The sequence below is a fragment of the Gossypium hirsutum genome, chromosome A05, assembly GCF_007990345.1.
Source record: "Gossypium hirsutum isolate 1008001.06 chromosome A05, Gossypium_hirsutum_v2.1, whole genome shotgun sequence".
Taxonomy (NCBI): domain Eukaryota; kingdom Viridiplantae; phylum Streptophyta; class Magnoliopsida; order Malvales; family Malvaceae; genus Gossypium; species Gossypium hirsutum.
In genome coordinates, this window is record NC_053428.1 from 6,366,970 (window position 1) to 6,378,831 (window position 11,862).

Genomic DNA, 11,862 nt, shown 5'->3' on the forward strand with positions numbered 1-11,862 from the left:
TACTTGGGTTCTCTTTTTTGGCCTTGATGTTCTGGAACTTCGTATATATGGCCCTTTTCTTCGAAGGGAAATTTTCTTTTTTGCACCGTACTTTTTGGTAATTTATCTTGGACCCCTATTGATTTGATTGCTTATCTGTCAATACCATGTTTGCTTGTTATTGTGGTGGACAACAAGTTTCCAAATGTAAATTATACAATTGGGGGATTCTTAATGAAATTGTAATTGGTTTACATATTCATTTTAAAAGTTAAATCAAAGTCATATTGCACTTATTCTCATTTTATTACATCTTACGTGTATGTATAAATATTTGGTATTTTTTTTATCCTACAATAAATTTTAAAAAATTGATCTGTTTTTTATTTTAAATATTTAACTTTTAATATTTTATTATATGTTTTTAGGATATTTATCAATTTTCTAATATTGTTTATAAAGTCTAAATACTTCACTGATATAGTACCAAATATTTTTTCATAAATATTATAATCATTTGTTTTTTCAATAAATAACAAAAATAAGTTTCACACACATATATTGTATTTATCAAAATTACATAAAAAAAAGTTGTATAAATTATTGGGTAAATTACTTATTTAGTCACCTAAATTTATCTGCATTCTTATTTTAGTTATTTATTTCAAAAATTTATTTTTTTCTTAGATAAATTATCAATTTTAATCACTCCTAATTAAATGTCTTTGGAATTATATATTACTTAGGGAGCTCTGCCGAGAACGTTTGAAGATTGGCCCCATTCTCATTATCCTCGGTCAGAGGCAATGTGCAATTGCAACCCTGGTAAGCCTACGGCTGAGTCGATCTTTAGGTTTTGTCCTTCGGTAATGATTGGCCTTTTGGGCTATGTGAATGGATGGGCCAAATTCCAACAATGATGGGTTGGCATAACAAGATTTAATTTTACAAATTCATATACATTAATAGAAAGGTTCAAAGATTTTAAGTAATACCTTTTTAATCAATTTTTTAGGAAGTTATTTTTATCAACTCCTTTACTACTTATAATGGTTTGTAATGTATGTAATATGCACTTTATTGTTTTATTTATTACGAAATTCCATAAACCATTTGGAAGTTTGTAAATTGTAAAGCTTTATGTTTTTTTTTAATTTTTATATATTACATATACATCACCGAATTACATAATATAGTAGAAAATTGATAATGTTTTATGTAATAATCTTTTTCTCATTTATACGTGCACATATATATATCATATATTATACAACAGTTTTTATGCAATTAATATTTTTTTTCCCTTTAACATTATTACGTAGATATATTATCCAAGAAAAAAATAAACTGATGAAAAAAAAATTATTTTATTTTTAAAGTATAGGTAGACTTAAACTGACATGAATTATTATAAATATAAGTAACATTTGGTAAGACGAATTGAGTTTTAATTCGATTGGTATTGGGATTGTTATCAGTGTAAGAGAACGTAGATTTAAGTCTATTGAAACATATTATCCATCTATTTAAGGGTTGGTTGATTGGCTGATGAAAAAAAGTTTATTATTGTGAAAGGATTCAAGTTTTTATTCATCCTTCATAGTAGGGGTGAGTAAAATTCGATTCAATTTGAAAAACTCGATAAAAATTCAAATTTTGAATTAAATAGTTTGAGTTATTCAAGTTATTCAAGTTATTCGAATTAATTCGAATAAAAAAATTAAATTTTTCGGTTTAACTTGAATATGAATTACATAATTCGAGTTATCTGAAAATTCAAATAATAAAATGCAAAACTACGTCGTTTTGACAAATGTTTACATTTTTTAAGATTAAAAGTAAAATGCATTAAGTTAAAAAGTAAAATTATGTCGTTTTGATAAATGTTTACCAACAAACTTTACTTATGTAGTTAAATAATCTTGTATTTCGTCTACTAGTTAAATAATCATTCAATGTAAAACGGAACATTAAGTATAAAAAATGGGATTCATTAACTAGATTCGATTTGACTCGAAATTTTTTTGACTTGATTCGAAAAAAATTCAAATAATTGAGTTAAATTTTCTAAAATAGATTTCGTCAATTCAATTAACTCAAAAATTTTTAACTCGATTTAACTTGATTCAACTTAATTCGATCGACTATTCACACGTACTGTGCAGGCTATTGTCAACTTCATGACGAGGAATGCAATGCATTCTCGAAATTAATGTATAATTAAGGATGAGTTTGGATGGGCGGTGCGTTTACCTGCGGTTAGTGTAAAAACAGCAGTGGCGGTGAGATTAGATACTGCAGCGATACTGTAGCGTGAGACAAAAAGTAAGCTAAACGCACTGCACCGCACCGCACCGCCGCCCCAAACGAAGCCTAATTTGTTTAAAGTTTTCCTCCTATTATCAATAAAAAAAATCACCATAAATAACGGTTTATAAAAAAGAAATTCGTAAACAATGTCTTAGCGAATCAAATAGATTCCTTGATAAAATGGTTGAATTTCATGATAACTCTTTTTGAAAGAATTAGTGACAAATTTAATTATTGTTTATAGCAATTTACAAATTGCATTTTATGCTTTGAATTAACTCAACATAAATATATAATAATAATAACAATTCCATTATATTAGGAGACCTAAAAGCACTTTTGTCACGGCACAAGCATCGAAGAATATTTGGGTTTTTTTTTAGTTAAAAAGTGTATTCATCAAACAATGATTTTTCACCAAAACATAAAAATTTAGATTTAGGTATTTTTCGCTTTTTGTGTTTTGAAGTGAATTGTTAAGATAGTTAATTTGTATTTTTTGTATTATTAAATTTAATTATTTAAATACATTTATTAATTATCATTAATTTTACAATTAATTTAAATTAATTACTTTTTATATTTTTATATCATTATATTGAATTATTTAAATATTATTAATTTTTTTACTTTTTAATATCATATTTAAAAATAATATTTTAAATTTTCATTGTAATTTTTTATAATAATACCAAATATTTAAATTAACAAATTATACTTTTTCACCACGCTTTTTAAAAATAATTTTCAACTGTAACAACAAAACTAAAATTTTCTTATATATATATATTATATTACAAGATACACACTTCTAAGAAATTTTTTATTTAAAGACTTTAATTTTACCAATTCCACGCTTTATGATTGATACCTGTATACTATTACTATGAAATTATGTGGACCTGATATATTATTATGAAATAGATTTATCATATAATTATTGAGTACAATAATAAATATTTACGTTACTATCGTTTTAAATTTTATTAATGAAAATACACTATATTTGTAAAATTCCGATTTTCAAGCAGTAATAGCTCAATTTGGTACAACGAGGATGGTCTTACAAACCAATCAGTGAAAAAACCGTCTTTGACACTAAGCATTGAGGACATGTAATCTTATTTCTTCATAATTTCATTTTACTTTATTTTCTTCATTGTCAATCCAAGTTCTAGTAATGGAGAATGTACGGTAAAATGAGATTACGTGAGAAAAAGAATATACGAAAGAGATAATCCCATTAGAGAATTAGTAACCATTCTTATATTAAATTCTAGGTGCACATCTAGGGGTTGTTAAGAGTGTTGGGCTCAAAAAAAATTTATAAAATTTTAAATTTGAATGATAAAATTATACTTTGACCTGTTTAAAAGTAATAAAAATTTAATTTAATCATTTAAAAATTATAAAATACATGTTATTAAAATGACGAATTCATGTTTTTACTATTATAAATATATATAATTTAATTTTGACCCAAAAATTTTCTAATTTCGTCTTAACTTAGTCCTCAATATTGTTATCTTATTAGTTTGGTCAGCAAGGTGATCTCATTATATCAAATGAGCTATTTATGTTAGACAGCAAGAATTTTGCTGATATGGTAACAAACCTTAATAATAAGGAAACTTTAATCTGGTGCATACGTGTTTCTATACTAAATAAGGATAATTTCTTAAATGTTTACAGGATTTAGGTGAAAAAAGAGAGCAAGAAATAGCAGTATAATTGCGTTTTTTCCTTTTTTTTCCTCTAATGCAGTGTAAATGGTATAATTGTGATTTGAAAGCAATAAATTGAAGGTTTATGGGGTAGAAGAGTAAATCAGATGGGTGCATTGGCTCCCTTTAGAATTTTTAGTCAAAAAGATTTTTAAACTGAAACGCTAGTTGACTAGAGGTATTTTAGATGATGCTAATATGATTTTCAACCGCACTGCAAAACCATTTTTTATTGATATAAATAGTTTAATGCTTATTTTAATATAATACTATTTTAATTAAGATTTAATGTAACATAATTTTAATATATATTGTTTAACATGAATAATTATGGGTAATTATTTTATCCACTCTTAATAAATTTTAAAAAAAACTCTACAAGCCAATTTAAGATGATGTCAAATATTTTTTTAAAATTATTTAATAATTATTTTATAGTATCTTAAAAACAAAAAAAATCAATCTAAACTCATTTATAGAGTTTTTATATTTCATTGACAGTATATAGGATAATAATCTAATAATTATTCTTAAAAAATAGGAGTAATTATTCTTTTACCCTCCTAATATTGTACTTATTATCTATTTCATTTTTAATACAAAATTTCTTTTATTTTAAAAGTAAATTCATTAATTCATTCAATTGAACCATACAATTTACGGGAAAAACAACAAACACTAGTGAAGGATAAGCTCCATCAACACAATAAAAGTCTTAGTTTCAGTATCAATAGAACATCATAATACGTTAACAATTAGCTTTGTCATAACTCAAACACAATATATCTGGAGTGATTGCAAGCACTTAGGGTCTGTTTGATTGAAGGAATTGATTTTCCGGAAAATCATTTCTTACTTTTCCAGCGTTTGATTGGCGGAAAACATTTTCCATTTGAAAAATGAACTCCAAAATAAGGGAAAATGGGTTACATTTTAGGGAAAATGTCTTACCCTTTCAATTTCCGTAAGACATTTTCCGTGTTCTCCTCTCTATCGCCTCCTTCATTCCTTCCTTCATTTCGGTAGAAAATTGCTTCTGTTTATCGATTTTCCAGTAACTTGTTTTTTTAATTATTCAATACTTGTTTTTTTAACACAATTACAAATAATTTATTTGATATTAATTTTTTTCAATTTATAATGATTAATATTGTAGCTTAATAATTGAGTATTATTATAAATAAATTATTGCAATATATGTAAAAATAATTTAAAATATAAAAATTTATTAATATATATCAATATATGTAAAAAAAAATTTCGAAAAATATTTTCAGAAAATCTGCCAAACAGCCGAAAATATTTTACACAGATTTAATCAAACACCAGAAAATATTTTCCAGTAAATCATTTTACAGAAAAGTAAAACATTTTCCCGAAATCATTTTACGGAAAATATTTTACTGGCAATCAAACAGACCCTTAATAGGATAAGGAAATCAACCTCAGATAGTCCAAAGCGGCGAGCAAAAATCGACAAAAGAGTCGAGCATTTACCAAATTAGATAGGACGACAACAAAAGTATCCCTAAATTTACATATAAAACTAAGGTTACATGCATAAGCAAAACTAAAAAATATGCTACAAGAATAGATAAAAACTTCTAAAACTGAAAACTTATTAAATAATGGAAAAACAAACGAAAAACATATAAAACTTAAGACAACATGGATCTAAATCGACTCGTGAAATCATTTATTATTCTGAAATACTCTAAAAACAGAAACAAGTTAAAAATCTGACAAAGAGCCATCCACTTTCCAAGAAAAACTACTGGTGGCCGGTAGAGTTTTAGTGAACGACAAAGCACTCTCATCTGTCTATCACAACTTGTGAAAACAACATAGATACTCATAAAATACATTGTTAACTAGTATAATATAAATATTCTTATATTTTAATTTTCAATAAAAAATTATAAACTTTATTTATATTTCAGCACAAATGTAATTTTAGTTTATATTTCATTATCTAATTTAAATATAATTTATATAATATTTTAATATTTTATCTCACTATTACCATTACATTTGAATTCAAATACATATCACTATTATCATTACATTTAAATCTAAATACATATCTCACTGTATAATAATTAAGCTACCCATCCAAATTAAGCATTAATGAATTACACGAATCAGTCTAAGTTTAATAAAAAGAAAAAAAGAGAGAAGAAATTACGGCAACCAATATACTAAGATCAAGAGTTGAGGTCCCACGGGTTTATTTCGTCGAAGTCAACACATTAATTTGAAGTCACGTAAATAAAACCATTAAGATTTTAGTTTTTTGAATAAACACATACAAATTTCTTTAAAATATTTTGGTAAGTTAATCTTAAATCTGAGATTAATCTTAATTTTTATCAGTTTAACAAATAAATTACTTTAAAATATTTAAATTTAACAAATTTGGTCAAAAAAATTATTATCGATTTAACAAACATTCGAATATATAAATGATCTATAGTTATTAGACCATAACAAAACGGTGGGTTACATTTAATCACTTGCCATGTATAAGATTTATATTGTTGTCAAAATAAAGGCTGATATCCAAAAATAGGGAAAACTGATCTCGCTTTACCAAAAACAAGCAATCCCTTCATCATTACTAAAATTTAAATTTTAATTCGGTTCATATTGTTGTAATAATTTGAAGCGCGCCCAATTTTTCATTTCAAAATTTAAGAGAATTATAAATAATTTAAGCTTTGTATTTAAAAAAATAAAAAATTATAAATAGTTTAAACATTATATAAAAAATTATACACCAACTACAAAATAATAAGATATCGTTTGTTAAAAATATTATAATTTTTAATGGTTTCAAAATTATTTATTTATTTATTAATGAATTTTTTTACAGAATTAACGAAGTCTTTATATGTTTTATTAAAGGTGGGTTTGATAAAACAATGAAAATTTTTAACATTTAATATTTTATATGTGTTTAATAATTATTTTAATTTTTTATTTAATATAAAATTTTCAACAAAAAAATATTGAATAATATAAATAGATAGATAGCTATTATCACCTAATGTAGGAAATATTAAGTTGTTTTTATTTTATTAAAAAATTAAAATAAATTATTTTTAGTATGGGATATTTAAATTACCATATTTATTTTTGTCTAAAACTATCCAAAATAATATAAAATATTACATTAATAAAATCAAAATTAAAAAATTATCCAGAAAAATACTTTTATCAAACAACATAATTATATTCCGTACTTATATTTACTAATTTACCAAATAATTTTCTAATATGAATTCAACACTTATCAAATTCAGTATTAAAAATTCGGTTCTTAAATTTTCAACATTTAAATTTTCAATTTATCAAACACACTCTAAGAATATATGAATTCACGTATCGTTTTATGAAGTTGAACACTTTTAATAATTCATATTATATAATTTATATTTTTATTATTGATAAATACACCATATACACGTATGAATTACCAAATATATCAATGAACAGAAAAAAAATTACCATATATATTGAACAGATATAATTTTGAAAATATATGCATTTTTCTCGAAAAATTATAAGTAAAATCATAATCAAAATAATTACAACCAAAATTAATATAAAAAATTATAATCAAATTGATAATTGGAATATATTTATACATGCAAAACGAATTATTTTGAAATAACAATGGTAGTTGTTTAAATCAAATTAAAATTGACAGTTTTTGTTGCAACAAATGATTATCAGATTTATTGATGGGATGAGATATTTAAAATAATTAAAATAATTAAAATATATATATATAAAAAGAAGAAGAAGAAGAAGCATTTCCTATGTACCTTTATATATATATAGGGACCATTTTCATGGTATATATAAATAAATCTCTCGGTCTAGTTTCAATCACACCACCATCTCTAGGCTTTTTAGACATCCATAGCAGAAAATAGTTTTAGTTGTAAGTCTCTCTCTTTTTTCTTACATTTTATGTCTTTTGTTTGGCTCCTTATTCATCATCTTCTCTCTCTAACGACGATCTAATATCAAATCCAGAGGAATATTGGAGATAACAAAGTAAAGAGGAGCCAAACATAATTTTGTTCATATATATTTTTCTTTTGTGTTTTCTTGGTTAATTCATTGCACATGCTTCCCACGGTTTTCATGTCAAACTTTTTTTCTTTTTGGTAAATACTATTATTTGTTTTTCTTATTTTGATTTATTAAAATCTAAAATTTTATATATAAAATAGTGTTTAAACGGTGATTTTGTCTCTGGTAATATTTTTACTGATGATATCATTTTCACTGTCTTTTTCTCTCTCTTTTTTTCTTATATTTTGAAAAAAAAAATGAAAAATCCTATGGATTTTTTTTTCGGTGGTGGGAGTCATTGATATGGACGAGGATGATTATAAGATCGATTTTAAATCACAAAAAATTGTGGAATACTCATGTTCAGTTCAGATTAATACTTTTTTTTCAGTCTTAATATTATTTTATTATATTAATTTTGTTCTTTTGTTATCAAAAAAGTATATCATCACATAAAAAGTGTGCACATTTGCTCATGTTTGTCAGTCTTCCAGATCATCCTTATTGTTTTATATCTCTTCATTGTATCCGTTTCGAATTTTCCATTTCATTTCATTGCATACTTTATTTTATTTTATTTAAAACAATTTTTTGTTTTTATTTATAATTAATTTTTTATATTTTTAAGCTTTAATTTAGTGTCCATCTCTTTATCAAAGGGAAAAAACCAGTGAATCCATGGATAATTCACCTTGGTTCAATCAAGCAGCAACTGAAATGAATGGCCAAAACAATGACAACAATAATGCAGGCAATAGTAGGGTTGATCTTACTCTCAAGTTGGGACTGCCTTTGTTTGATTCTCTTCAAAATCCTGCACTCTACCATAACATTCAGGTTATTTATCTTTTATCCTCTCATATTCAGCTGAAATTTGCTATGGTCTTTCTTTTTCTCCCCATGCATGATGATATAAGGTTACAAGTTTTTTTTTTTCGAATAAAATTTGGTTTATTTTGAGTATATATAAGTGGCATTTAAAAATAAACAATATGAAAAAAATTTATTTGATCTAAAATTTGATTATAGTATTTTCTGTAAAATAGATATATATATATAATTTTATTCAATTGAGTGGTTTTTTTTATGATGATAGTGATTCATTGGGTTAATTTTTTAATTGATTTTTTTTTGTGTTTGAAAATTTTATAAAATTAAAATGATAAAAATAAAACAAAGTTTATAAAATTTAAATTGATTTTTTATGAAATGCTTGTTAAAAAAAAGTTATGAAATATATAACGAGAATTCCCCAAATGCATAAAATCAAAAGTTTTTTATTTTTTAGATTAGATAAGTTTATTTCTTACCTTTTCATTTCATTTTAATAAAACTTATTAGAAAATGAAACTCGTATAAAATTTTATTGTTTTCATTTTATATTATTTTTATTTTATAGTGACTTTTCTCTAGTTTTAGTTACAAATCCTTCAAAAATATATGGAGATATAAAAAAATTTTATATTATTTTTATGTCAATTTCGTAAAAGAAACAATAATCTGAATTTAAATTCTAATATTTAGGGTGCCAACGCGGCGGTTTCATTTTTAAGTAATTTTTTTAAATATATAAGGAAACAACGATATACACGTTGGATACAACTTAATTTTGTTTTCTAATTAATAATAATGACAGCGAGGATATTAACCATAATAATAAAAAAATGCGTTGTCAAATTTAATTTTTAGCTTAAAAATATTATTTTAATTAGTGAAATAAAAATTATAACACAATAAAAATCAAGGTAATCAATTATGTTCTGATACCACTTGTATTGGTCAAAACGCTTCATTTTGATAATAAATTGGAACAACAAATTCTAGGTTCCATTTCAATGTAAATTTTAATTAATAATTGTTGTATTGGTTGATTTTGCTTGTATTGATTAGAATATGTATAGTATTGAGATGATTTTATTGTTCTCTGAAATAATTCTCTTTTGCTTATTTATCTTAGATTTGTTTAATGATAAATTTTATTTGTGAAATTTATTAAAGAATATTTTATATAATTGACGAATATTTTATATTTGAAATTTTTTTTATCTCATTATTTAATATTTATAAATATTTTTTATATTTCCAAAAATAGTAATAAATCTAAAATCATACAATACGTACTACCTTGTAGAAATTCATCTTTTTAAGTTGTGGTTAGAAACAATATGATGTGATGATTTTATGATATCAAATTTATCATTATATATATATATTAATAGTACTGTTGATTAATATTTGAAGAAAAGTTTGCCTGAAAAAATAGAAAGCATATGTATTGCAATTTTGAAAATAAATACACTTGGGCTTTGGCTAATTACAATATGAAATGTTATTGCAAATTATTTATTTACTTTATGTAATTTATCTTAAATTAATTTCCATTTAGCTAAGTACTTGTCATTCCATAATTATTCTTTTAAATTATTTGCATGATTCAGCAAGGACCTGTTAACGAAGGAGCAATGGCAGAAGCTCCACAACAACACTTCAATGGCAGCCAATATGCAGCATGGCTATCACCAGATCAAATAGGTAACAGTAGCAGTGCCCATAACATGAATTATCCGAATGTATTCAACAATTTCTCAGGCCCTTCTGTTGAGTTTCCTCCTTATGACACCATCAACTCCTACAACTATGTCCCTCCTCCGCCTCCACCTCCTCTTCACGAGCTGCCTCCGAACAGCTACACCCTGCTCGACGTCCCTCCTAGGAGAGCTGCCCAACTGCAACAAAGGGAGTTCGAAAGCTCCTCCGGCTGGGGTTTGGGACGAGGCCAACGTGGTTATGGCCTCTACAATGATCCCAACAAGAGGTGCACTAACTACAACTGCAACACCAATGATACTCCTATGTGGCGCAAAGGACCACTAGGCCCCAAGGTACAATGCTATCATCTTTCCATTACATAATCAATCACTGGAACTTTATAGCGAAACCCTACAGTTATTAAAATGGATTACATTATGATGGTAATTTATGAACCGTCAGATTTAGTAATAATAAAAGGTGATGGCATCTAAAAGATATTTTCAGTTACTATAAATGGAGGAAATTTTATTTGATTGAAGTTTAGTTTTATCGATCAGTCCATCTAATTTAAACATCGTGAATGCATGATGGAAACTTTGAATAAGTTGCCAACTTTTTTTTCTCTTATATTCATTAATTTATATATATATATATTTTAAATTGCAGACATTATGTAATGCCTGTGGTATCAAGTACCGAAAGGAAGAGGAGAAAAGAAAGACTAAAGAAGGGAGAGACGGGGAGCAACAGTTCGACCTCAATGAATAATTAATATTTCCTTCCGTTTTGCAATTTCGTTTTAGAACTTCTTCTTTTTCCTGCTGAAAACATTTCCTTCACAGTATGCGAACAATTTTACTTTGTTATTTTGGTTGACTATGAATTTATCTTTGAATAAATATTAGGGATAATGGAACTTTAGTCCCTAAATTTATCAATTTTTTTTATCTTGGTCCTTAATTTGTTTTTGTCCTCATTAGTCCTTGAATTTGACAATCTTTTCTTGAAATTTTGAAATATGTGATGATGAGATACTCTGATATTGTGTCACGTTATTACTTAAAAATTATAATTATTTTTTATAGAAAAAATAAATGATAATGTGGTACAATCTTAAAATACTGTATCATTTTATTGACCAAAAGTAAAAAAATTTACCAAATTCAAAGATTAATATGAATAAAAAAATGTAAAAACCAAATTCAAAATAGTTGCGAAATTCAGCATTATTCCT

The 11,862-nt window shown here is 24.9% G+C and overlaps 1 protein-coding gene across 1 annotated transcript; it reads left to right on the forward strand.

The window, feature by feature from the left end:
• Positions 1-8,761: 8,761 nt before the first annotated feature.
• Positions 8,762-11,510, forward strand: LOC107937918 (GATA transcription factor 29). The gene is made up of 3 exons (XM_016870917.2): positions 8,762-8,933; positions 10,535-10,978; positions 11,295-11,510. Exons 1-3 carry the CDS (start codon positions 8,775-8,777, stop codon positions 11,394-11,396), a joined length of 705 nt encoding a protein of 234 aa, XP_016726406.2. The 5' UTR covers positions 8,762-8,774; the 3' UTR covers positions 11,397-11,510.
• The last annotated feature ends 352 nt before the right edge of the window (positions 11,511-11,862 follow it).

Bases quoted from the DNA above. Each gene is read 5' to 3' on its own strand.
- LOC107937918 (XM_016870917.2), top strand. From the start codon at position 8,775: ATGGATAATTCACCTTGGTTCAATCAAGCAGCAACTGAAATGAATGGC. The intron at 8,934-10,534 runs GTTATTTATCTT...TGCATGATTCAG, and splicing joins CACTCTACCATAACATTCAG to CAAGGACCTGTTAACGAAGG. The intron at 10,979-11,294 runs GTACAATGCTAT...TTTAAATTGCAG, and splicing joins AAGGACCACTAGGCCCCAAG to ACATTATGTAATGCCTGTGG.